Source organism: Macrobrachium rosenbergii, chromosome 20 (assembly GCF_040412425.1).
Source record: "Macrobrachium rosenbergii isolate ZJJX-2024 chromosome 20, ASM4041242v1, whole genome shotgun sequence".
Lineage (NCBI taxonomy): Eukaryota > Metazoa > Arthropoda > Malacostraca > Decapoda > Palaemonidae > Macrobrachium > Macrobrachium rosenbergii.
This window is the reverse complement of record NC_089760.1, coordinates 31,762,501-31,774,784: the sequence shown is the minus strand read 5'-3', so window position 1 is coordinate 31,774,784 and position 12,284 is coordinate 31,762,501. Positions and strand designations below refer to the sequence as shown.

The 12,284-nt window shown below is 38.0% G+C and overlaps 1 protein-coding gene across 22 annotated transcripts in view; it reads right to left on the bottom strand.

Moving 5' to 3' along the window:
* Nucleotides 1-12,284, bottom strand: part of LOC136849210 (uncharacterized) — a 32,025-nt gene that overhangs the window by 15,651 nt on the left and 4,090 nt on the right. For 10 of the 22 annotated variants that reach the window (XM_067122385.1, XM_067122379.1, XM_067122382.1 and 7 more), the window contains exons 3-5: nt 10,981-11,265; nt 6,454-6,545; nt 3,894-4,007 (exon numbers count right to left, since the gene is read on the bottom strand). In XM_067122385.1, the coding sequence (XP_066978486.1) occupies nt 3,894-4,007; nt 6,454-6,545; nt 10,981-11,264 (490 nt within the window). In that variant the 5' untranslated portion in view covers nt 11,265. Of the gene's footprint in view, nt 1-595; nt 632-3,893; nt 4,008-6,453; nt 6,546-10,524; nt 10,579-10,980; nt 11,266-12,284 lie in introns of all 22 variants that reach the window. The other 12 variants (XM_067122369.1, XM_067122374.1, XM_067122376.1 and 9 more) reach the window with 3 other exon arrangements.

The window sequence follows — 12,284 nt, the reverse complement described above, 5'->3', positions numbered from 1 at the left end:
AAACTGTTCATGCGCTGGCAGCAATCCATTTTAGACATAGGCCTACATATTTCATGCATGGACAATGACATGCAGAAGGGGAGGAGCGCCATCCATAAACGATGTAGACAATGCATTTGGCGTGCAACATCATCATTTACTCACTGGAAAATGTCAAAAATATTTTTCTGTTGTAATATATGCATAAGGCAGTCAAGTAATAAATGTATACATAAGACTTGCATGCAAACACTTGAGAATACATCACAGAAAGCCATTCGTAATATCTAGGACAGTACTTTTGATATTGCCAAATCTGAAAACAAAGTTTAATTGTAAATAATGAAAACAATATTAACTAGATTACATCAGCGTAACCCCTTTCGTCGAGTTAATAACCAAATTACATACAAGTTATTCTTGGTAGACTGTGTCTAGCGTACATCAAATTCAAATGTGATCGAGCGTGAGTGAAATTAAAACCGTGATGACGTCATAACGAAGTCATTACTTTGAGCAATTTAAAATGGGTTACGCCATGAATCAGTGCATGTGGGAGACCGAAGTGGGAGACAACAGAGAAGCAACAGCAACCAGGTGAGCGAAACCAACTCACATAGAGTCGTAAGACTGTACTTCATCCTCTGGTAGGCTGTACGAAAACATATGAAAACAAGAGAGGAAGTTAGTGGAAACAACGGTGCTGTAGGACTCTACAGTATCTACACAATACGTCTATTCTACAGTTGCTTGAGAGTGAGTGCTTAATAAAAATTCAAGGTTGTAATGTAAAAAGGACTTGTATAATTGTTGTATTAGATGGGCTTTTCAGAAAATTAGCTATTATCTACTGCTACATAGGTTGGGTGATCGATAAAAATCAGTTTTATGCGAAGGATATATGTGTGCTAAACAGTATTTTGTTGTTCGATCTTAAAAAAAATATATATAATTTTAGTTATCATCTCTCTCATATGCAAAATGGAGAGAGAGAGAGAGAGAGAGAGAGAGAGAGAGAGAGAGAGAGAGAGAGAGAGCAGATAGTAAACATGCGACATGATAATGAGTCTGCAACTTACATAACAATAGAAATTAATGGCGCTATCAGGATCTTACTCAGAACTCTATAATGAACGCTGGATATGACACAATGCTGAACAGTTTTTGACAATCTTAGATAACATTAAAGCGATTGGTTACCAAGTGTTATAATTCAACAAGAACACACAGTCGCATATTCAGAATATAGATAACACCCACGTGATCTCCTTATAAGTGAGGGGTTTGGGTGGAAATTGGAGTAAGACAGTTGAAGAAATTGGATAGCTAAGCTGGAAGAGACCAAAGAAAACGGATGAGAAAGGGAAGGCAGAAATTAATGCCAACTTCGCATCGTTAGAGGTCACACTCGTTTCAAGTATTAGTACGATACAGTAAAGTTCTAATGGAAAATGTAACTAGAAAAGGAAGTTATATGATGACTAGATTCAATAAAATGACAAAGTAACAGATTTTTTTTTATTAATATACACAGTTATAATGGTTATTGTCTTGAACGTGGTTATTGTTAGAAACGTGTAATGGTCGCATCGGCGATCGCCTATTTCAGGTCAAGGATGGATATTTAATGAGCTGCTTTTGTCATTATGGAATCATAAACCCTTTTGCATCACGGATGGTCAAAGATTCTCATCGAGAGTCCATATTCAAGCACATCATTTGCAGCGTTTCGAAATTGTTTAAATATTTTGATTTGATCTTAAATGTTTTAACGCTTTCCTTGACTAAATTTTGCAGTCAAATAGTGATGTTTCACCTCTGAGTAAAATTACAAAAGAAATACAGGAAATAGTTTTGTAAGGAGCATTAAAATAAATAAAAATAAACCTTGCCTATAGATGCATTTCGTAATTTGAGAAACTCGAAAGACTAAGACTTTATTATGCAAAACTAGGCCTACAACGAACTAGCAGCGCAAGTTGTCGGCTGCACCAGAAGCCGTATAATCTCTGACCACACCTCAGACCTCGCGGTGAAACAAGTCTTGTTATGAACGTTTAATGGACTGGTTGATTGTGTTATGACGTCACAACACGCATGCAGGAAATGAAGTTAACTATATATTCCCAGCATTGGAAGTTTTGCCATAAGAATCAGATTAACCAGATTTTTGCCGTGAAGATGAAATGCAGAAACAGGCTGGGTCTAAGATCAGGAACTGTTATTTTTGCAGATATTAACCACTGGCTACTTAGCTTCCACTGAATGATGCAGACCATGCAAGGTTTGAGGTACAGATGCCAAGCCCTTGCACGTGACGGTTTCTGCATGCTCTGAACAGATGTACTGAAAATATGGGCAACACTCGGGTCGACGTATCAATATATACTTAAAAGTAACAAAAAAACAGACCAAAGTTTTCTAAAAAAGAATTTCAAATTAAAGTAAATGAATTTGTATTTTTCTGAAGAGTATAAACTTTATAGTCTGGACGTGAAGTTCTGTAGAGAATAGTTTCAAGATTCGAGGTATGTAGTTCAATGGAGAATATTGGTCTATGATTCTAATAGGATAGCAAGATACAAAGACGATGCATTGTTTCGCTGAACAATTTAAGGCTTCTCAGAAAAGAGAAAGGGAGAGAGATTGTCAGGAGCAGATTTCAAAGATTGAAAATATGATTAAAACTTGTAAAGACTTTACGAAGAAAACTGGTGTGAACCGGTTACCTAGGCAAAAGAATAAACAATTGTCACAACAAAGTACAAAAAATATTCAGAAACTTCTTTCCCATAAAGTAATTTTATCATTTTATCAGTAATGATAAATAATAACAATGCTATTAATGAAGACCTATTGCTCTGCTGATATAATCCAAAGCGGGGAAAGAAAATTGTTGGAAAGAGTTAAGCCAAGTCAGCTCGTGAGTCTATCACGTTCCCTGACCGCTAAGCTTTTCATAAGTAGCCGAAATAAAGTTGGTGGGAAAATGTGGAGTCGCGTGATGTTTGAGGGACCCTTCATGAAGGAGATGTTTCAGGAACACATTTTCTGTTATCTTTGTGTATATTACTACCACACTTTACCGAATGTATCCAGTGGTTGTATAAGTGCATTTGTGATTTTTTTTAATCTTGGTGCCAGTATTAGTTCCTTTGCCTATACAGTAAGAATGAGATCAGTTTTGACTAGAGGGTCCGCCAAAATGAAAGTACAAGTAAAAGAATGCAATAAGAAATAGGGCTAGCACTTTTTAGGAGCTGTAATGTGTAACAGTCTAGGCCTATAAGAGCAAAGTTTTCCTTTAATAACTTTGCTAGAAACCACAAGCAGGTTCAGATTTAGTCAAGGCCCATGGATGTAGCCACTATATTTATTTTTTATAGGTGGTAAACCCTTATCAAGGAAAAGTAGTTTTTGATCATTAAAACCCTTTCAGAAAACCAGTTTTGAGTGAATGATAATACAATGCCTTCAGATGGAAGAACACGCTTGATCGCCGTAGCAAATACCTCAGCCTATAAGGTCTAGACCTTGTCTCAACCTTTTAGTGCTTTTATATCGGACGAAGCATCACAGGAGGCGTTAACAAACGCAGTACATATCTTGAATGAACGTGTGCAACCCATTTTTGACACCGGCATTGACCACTTTGCTCAGAATTTGTCAGCCAGATGCTAAAATGATGTTAGTATGCAATTGCGACACTGCCTAATGAGATTTTGGAAGATTTCAAGAAGGGTTTGAAATAAGGAGGTGAAATAAGAACACGTGAACAGAGGAAGATCCAAACTAGTGTTAGTGTTATATATATATATATATATATATATATATATATATATATATATATATATATATATATATATATATATACATATACATATATATATATGATACATATATGATACACTCACCTTGTTTCATTTTTTCTTTCGTCTTATCGATCTCGTCGACGTACCAAGCTGTCTGATCTTCCAGTTTGGCGTTCAGTTCAAGCTGGGTTTCGTAACGTAGTTTGTATTCGCTGCCTGCAATAAGGGTAATATTATTATTGTTGTATTATGCGTAGTTCATAGTTATTGTTGAAAGAATATCCCTATTCACAATTTTCAGCTTTAAGCTGCTTTCTGTGAGAGAAGGGAGTTGGGGGTTGTCTCCACGGAAAACCAGCAACATAGCAGTTTCATACACCCACGCTGAAGGCGTATCAACAGCTTGTATAACCTCAATATAAACTGCACCACTCAGTGCTATCTTGCATGCACTCTAGAGTTTTTAGATAATTAGGCCCATCTTTCCCAATACTTCTTCTACTTTATCCATCTAGCACTTTCTAGATCTTTCTCTCCTCCTCCCTCCCAACACTTCCAAATGGTACACTGTCTCAAGACACTGGTGCATCCTTTCACCTGCATTGACCTTTTCACGGGTTCTGCCACATTTAGACAACGTAAAAATTATCTGAGGCGTTGATTCCTGGCAGTCTTTGGTTAAAAAGTATAAGATTGTTTTTAGTAGAATAATGTAAAGAAAACATGTAAAATAGAAAATGACTAAGACTAATTTTCGTTTAATAAATGGCTGCAGGTTCAACAGGTATATGATTTACTGTTCTAATCTTGAAAAGATTAACGAAATATGATACAAGTACTGTAAATTATAGTCCTGCCTTCTCTTAACTAATAGTTATTCATGCTACAATTCTGAATAAATAATTTTATAGCTGTATATGCGTTGGTTAAGCAAGGGAAATTTCACTTGTTTAACAAAAAAGGAGAAAGAGTTGAAGCTAAAAGTACTGATAAGGTTAATGCAATCTAGAACTAGGCATAATTCAAGAACAGAACTAATGAGGTGTTTTTCTAGCCCCTCCCATCATAACTAAGATCCCCAATTAGCCAAAAGGGAGACAACGTCTCGTATAGTAATTATTATGTAACAATATTTGAATTGAGTAATAGACTAAAATCGTGAAGACGGTTGTATCTAAGGTTAGCAGTCGGAAAAGGTAACCTTTAATCCACAACACTTTTAGTCCCCACGGTTAGGAATTGGAATATTTACAGTATAATAGCTCTGCAGAGGTATATGTTGTAGAGTGACCTACCAAAAGCTTGTCAAGTATTCCTAGTTGACAAACTTAGCCCCGAGAAGTTACCAGAGCGGATTCCAAATCTGGAATCTTTCCTAGACAGTGACCCCCAAGGTTTTCTGGGGTCGTTATCTTGGACTAATATTTCTTGGTGGTCATTATTATCTTTATATTTAGAGTCTTTTGTTTATGTTTTTACGGTAATCCCCCATCGGGCTTGTACTAAACACGCCGTAAAGGTATACGAGACTTACCGGGTTAAAACCCTTGGGGTCACTATCTAGGAAAGATCCCAAGTTTGTGCTTTGAGAAGGATAGAACAGCGCTGAGTACCTTTCTGACAGCATGTAAACAGATTAGCTGACAAAAATCTGAAAAGTTATGCCTCATTCAAACAAAGTTCCAAGGAGGTTGAATTTAAACACATCCATTCCAGGTAGATTCCAGACTTGGGTGTTTCCACACTGCAGTAGAGCGTCTTAAACACCTGTACGCAACCTGTTTGTGATGTGTGTGTGCAATAAGTCGGCAACTTGTTGCACAGACATCACAAATGGGTCGAGCACAAATCAGTGACTTATTGATAGTACTAACCAGCACTTCGTACAATTATCCAGCATTTGATAAAGGTGCTCCACTTATGTAACTGACATGTTTTCAAATTGTTCGTGATATATATGTGATAATACCTGACACGTGTGTATGACATGTTTTACCGTAGTGTGGACACATCCCAAGGCATGGTGGGAGACTATAGGCTATGTTCACACAGGGCGTTTTTAACCGCGCGGTGAGATATGCGCGGTCGATTGTTCAATGTTAGCTTATGGAATCGTTAACATGTAACCGCGGCGGTTTCCAATACTTCGCGGTAGCGAGATTCCCCTCGCCAACGCGCGATTGCTGGGCGTGTCGAGATACATACAGGTCAGTGACATCGTTCACACACAGTGGTGAACCGCGCTTTTGAAGACAGCAGTTGCCATCATTGGCTGTGTGTCAGTCAATGAGAAATGTGCGTTACCATAGCAACCCTGGCCACCATGCCTGGTCCCCGTGATCACAGTCACACACACTATTGCATCGCTGTCACTGTCAACTGTTAACTATGGAGAGGGATCATTCTGACACTGGATGTCACAAAAAAGTAGATATATATATATATATATATATATATATATATATATATATATATATATATATATATATACTGTATATATAAAGAAGCATTACCGTACGGTGGCCGCCGCCGCTCAAAAACGCTTTGTGTGAACGATTACAGTGTTAAACGAGCGGTGGCCGCCGCGGTTAAAAACGCCTTGTGTGAACCTACCCTAACATGTAGCGTAGCTAGAACATTATATATTTATAGAATTGCTTACCAAAATCCTCTCCTTTCTTCACTGCATCCAGTTGCTTTTGCAGCTCTTCCACACTCTGTTGCAACACCCCAACAGACCACTGAATAGTGTCTCTGGTCGAGGTGAAGGACAATTGAAGTAGCCATATTTCGTATAAAAAAATGTTAAGTAAAAAAAAGGTAGTAAAAGAATAAAATTTAATAGGTACAATTAATTACATTTATGAAGACCTTCGTAAAAACAAATGTTATTGTTAGCAATCAACAGCAATTTGTATTTTGTTGTTTCTCAAGTTTAAATAATTCCGTAGCAAACCTGTGGCTGATTTATTGTCTTTCAGGACTAATTTCAAATTTGAAATGAGCAAGGGACAAATCGTCCTTGTAAATGTCGATTCATATGAGAATCAATCTTGACAGCTCGAGTTACATTTGCAGTCAGAACTCAAAAATATTTAAATTGGTTGTTTGAATTACTCTAATGCAATGATGCAAGACAACTGAAAGTCCTTCAGTCCATTTGTATTATGAGAAAGAGCGAGCGTGGTGTCTTCATGCACAAGAAACAATGGTTACATAGTATAACAAAGTATAAAAGACTATAGAACGTGCTGGTCTATTTGTTTTTATATGCTATAAGATTGCTGATTCTAGTCTACCATGCATATGCAACGTAAGGATATAATGTAACTTACCTCACACTCAATTGTATACTGACAGATTAGTTAAAGGGGAATCAGGTAAAGACGGGAAGAATCAATTATCTTCAATTTTCAAGATAATATTCAAGATACTCAAGATAAGAGGGATACAATGTGTGGTTAGTCTAGCTGGCTACAATGTAGCATTTAGTTGTCGACACAAAAACCTTCTAGTATGAATAATTGTAATTATTATAATTTGTTATATAAAACGATTGACATATATTAACCAAGTTTAGAATAGAATAGAATATACAATTTAGGCCGAAGGCCGCCAAGCGCTGGAACCCATGAGGTCATTCAGCCCTGAAACGGAAGTTGAGAGTAAAAGGTTACAAAGGTGTAATAGGAGGAAAACCTCGCAGTTGCGCTGCGAAATAAATGTTAGAAGTGGGTGGAAAGTCAGATGGAAGAGAGGGAATATGAGTGGAGGTACAGTAAAAGAAATGAAAGGGATTGCAGCTAGTGGTCGAAGGGACGCTGCAAAGAACTTTAATGGCGGTACTGCCCCACTACGGGGATTAATCTTTATTGTTTGATCACAAGTTATGATAAGATATTTTCCTTTCCTGTACCATATATATATATATATATATATATATATATATATATATATATATATATATATATATATATATATGTATACCCCATGACTCTTTCCCTTTTTGAGACGCTATAGCGGCTTCCGGTTCTGAAATCTTTACGTTTGATGATTTGGCAACTTTCTCCTTTTATATTTACTAGGGTACCGGAATATCAACTTGGAAATTCTCTTATTTCATAATTCCTTCTCTTTTTCCCTCCTTTTCTTTCTCCATGCTTCATCATCCTTTATCACGAAGATTTTCTCCTTCTTTTCTCCTAATCTCATCTTTTCTTGAATTTGACCTTATGTGTCAAAAGAAACTCAAGAAAACTTCCTGGGTGGCGTCACCTCAGAGCGGGAGCAGAAAAATTAATATGGGGAAATAAATAGAAGGCAAAATTCTACCTTTCATTTCTTGACGGCTGAAACAAACAGAAGTAAGTCCCAAAAAGTAACTGAAGGAAAAATGCACTTTTGCTGTACCGCTAATTCACATAAAGTAATATACAAGACATGCATCTTTACTTCCCTCGTATCTCAAAGAACATGACAGTTAGTTTTACTCTCTCCTACAAACATGAAACATTTCTTGGGCAAGGACTCTTACCTCCTTCTGGGGGAGCATCTCTCGGTATTTACAAAACGCCCTCTGTCTGTGAGGTCCCTTACTAATCTCAGTTTTCCTGTGCGAAAATAGATATCTTACTTGTGACAGTAAGCTGGCATGCTAGCTAAAAAAAAAATTCTAGCGCGAATAATGAATTCATAGGGAAATGGAAGCATCTGATACAGTATACAGTGACTAATTTCAAATGTAAATTGATATTTTTACAGTTCAGCAAATTGATTATGAATAAAGTTGATGAAATATATCAAAAGGCTCTGGATATAGTATGTTGCTCGGTCGTATATAGAACATGCCTCTCTTTAGTCTTAGTTTGCAAAGCATACTAGACAGAGAGAGAGAGAGAGAGAGTGGAAGACATGGGTACCTAATATATCACAACTCTTTTGACATAATCATATGATCTGAAGTCACTGGTATTCTGGTTTTCAGATGCGAGTGATTACAAGCAACAGCAGGACTTAGAATTACAGAATAGTGGACTTTTGACTCACAGCATTGTCAGTTTCTCAGTGCAAGCAACTGGACCTAGAAACGCATTATGAAGTCCTGAAATTGCTAATAAGATCCTTCATCTCAGAACTCAAGCCCCCAAGTACTTTGAAATGCCTGCTCAAGCTTTGCACACTGTCTGTTGTTAGACAAGAGGTGACTCATTCTTTCGATGGACACACAAAAGAAGATATTTTATTAACACCAAGGGGACATGGCTACTGGAACACTGAAAAGGACAGCACGGAATCCCCTTAAGAAAGATTCACGGCACTGTCAAGAGATAGAAGTAATAGTCTACAAAGTAAGAATAATGTGATGAAGGGATGAGATGGACATTATCCTGTAGGAACTCACTGACATAAAATAGCTAAAATATATTTTTGAGACCTGAAAGTCTCACTTTTGACACTACGTTAATCTGTTTCCTAAGATATGCAAATGTTCCAAAATTGACAGAACACAGAAAGTGGGATGAAATTCTTGAAAATTTACCATATAGCTGTATTTTTTAAAAAATCACAAGCTAGAAATTTGCGGTAAAAAATTCAAAACAACCATAGAAAAATAGGAAGTGACAAGGACTCCCCCAGGCCAAAAGAAAACCAGAGAAGAGTTTACAAGAAAGAAATTAGACACAAGTGTGAAACAGCTCGGTTGTGGGGAGCCTGTGCTGTAGGTGATGGTATTTTGCAAGTGAGGATGTTTCCACTTTCTGTGAGTATTGTTTTACATGTCGAAAAAGAATTTTTCTTGTGTGTGGCCCCTAATGCAGGAGGCTTCGTCCCCATGATAAAAATGGTTTACTGAAATGAAAGAGAAGCCCAGGAAATTAAAAATAAAACCAGGCTTTAAAAAAAATTGACGCTAAATTAAAGAAATAAAAGATTCTTCATATGAAAGTGAAATAATATAATCTGCAATATCAAATATGACACGTGAAAAAGCATAAGAAACAAAACTTTACATTGGGAGGAACAGACGGACAATATATATACGCTAAGCTAGTTTACAACAGAAAAGGCGTGACATAGACCTAAAGGAAGAGAATATGACACTACTTACAAAGTGATATTCTCCACTACCTTAAAGCAGTGATGTCAATAGATGTGCCTATCTCCTGAAGAACTGAACAGAACAGTACAAAACTATATCCAGATTTTAAAGAGGGTAGCTCCGTAGAGGATGATAAAAGGTAAAACTCAATGGAGTAATATAAGTCGAAATAGGAAGACGAACATGAGCATATATCAAAAGAATGAACCATTTCCATCTCCTACAATAAATGGGTTGCAAAGTAAATAACAGTCTCCTGAAGTACTTGGTCCGGACTATTGGAGGAGCTCTGAGCTGAGAAGCTCTGAATTCGATGCCTTTTGGTCATCTCTGAACTCTGATACATTGATATGTCAGGTTTTTTTTTTTTTTGGCCCTCAAAAAGTGTTTCTAGCTTTTAAAGTGCTTGCCATTCAAAAACTGACTGACTGCTACAGTAAATGTACAGCATTAGGTAAGATAACTGCCCAATCTCCGCCTCGTTTCTTGTGCATAGATAAGGAAAGTTTTTTTGTAAATTTGAGAATATGGGAATTCCAAGCAAAATAGCAAGCCAATAATAATTTATTTATCTGGAAAGCAATTGTTGCTGTATGCATGTGCTTAAGAGGACTCATTCCACGTATGACTTACAGTTCCTTGCTGGCCAGGTATCTCTTGATGAGCCAAAGCTGTTCCATCGTGGCCCTTTTTTTGGGGGTGGTGGGTATTTAGTGGGAGGGGATATGAAAGGGAAGTGTGAAGGGGTTGGAAAAGGAGGGTAGGACAGCGTTAAGTCACGAAGGATCATGCAGTGTGTAATATGGTACAGGAATTCATATATCCATAACATAACAAATTAAAATATCTACTAGATTGACATCTAGTATTTATAATTTTTTTCAATCAAATCTGAAACAATAGAATATGGCATTCCCATGAAAAAGAATAACAGGTCATCGAAACAATATTTATACATGTGTGAGAAATAGGGAGAAAGAAAGAACAAATGAACAACCATGATGCACAAACTCTCCAAACTCACACCAGTGCTAAGGAAATTTCCTCAGAGCTAGGCTCAGCGGATTCCTGGGGAGCGCGCACCCTTACCTGTATCGGATCTCTTGATCCAACTCCTTCTGCAGCTTGGCCATCTCGTCCTTCTTGGCAGCAGCTCCGGGGGCTTTTGTGGACTTGCCCCCTGGTCCTCGGCTGCCTTCCTCGTCGCTGGTGGCGCTCTTCTCCCAGCCTTTCTTGATGGCAGGAAGCTCCCGGCTCTCAGGAGTCATGGTGTCTGTCCCACTAGTCGACCTCATTGAGCTGCTCTCTTCCCCTGAGCTCCGTCCCATGCCGCTGTCCCCTCCGTTAGCTCTGCTGTCCTCCTCCTTGCCCATTCTGGTTTAGCCGTTTTGTGGTGACCAGTAATAGTCACAGGAAAAAAATCATAATTTTGGATAGGAAAAACGTCACAGGAAAAAATGACACACTAATGTATGGTGGCCGGTAATAAAGTCACAGGGGAGAAATTCACAGTATTTCTTGAGGGTCATTATCTCTATGATATTTACAGTTTTTTGTTTATGTTTATACGGAAATTCCTAAGGAGCTTGTACTAAACACGCTGCAAAGGTAGATACATGCCGGGTTATAACAAAATCCCCAGTGGGCTTGTACTAAACACGCCAAAAAGGTGGATACATACCGGGTTAAAAAAATCCCCAATGGGCTTGTACTAAACACGCCTCAAAGGTGGATACATACCGGGTAAAAAAAATCCCCAGTGAGCTTGTACTAAAAACGCCGCAATGGTGGATACATACTGGGTTATAATAAAATCCCCAATAGGCTTGTACTAAACACGCCACAAAGGTGGATGCATACCGGGTTAAAAAAAATCCCCAAAGGGCTTGTACTAAACACGCCGCCATCTCGACGCAAAGATGAATACGTACCAGGTTAAAAAAAAAATCCCCAACGGGGGGGCTTGTACTAAACACGCCACAAAGGTGGATACGTACTGGGTTAAAAAAAATCCCCAGCGGGCTTGTACTAAACACGCCGCAAAGGTGACTACATACCGGGTTAAAAAAAATCCCCAACGGGCTTGTACTAAACACGCCGCAATGGTTGATACATATTGGGTTATAATAAAATCCCCAATGGGCTTGTACTAAACACGCCACAAAGGTGGATGCATACCGGGTTAAAAAAAAATCCCCAAAGGGCTTGTACTAAACACGCCGCCATCTCGACGCAAAGATGAATACATACCAGGTTAAAAAAAAATCCCTTGTACTAAAACGCTGGGCTACATACCGGGTTAAAAAAAATCCCCAACGGGCTTGTACTAAACACGCTGCAAAGGTGACTACATACCGGGTTAAAAAAATCCCCAACGGGCTTGTACTAAACAC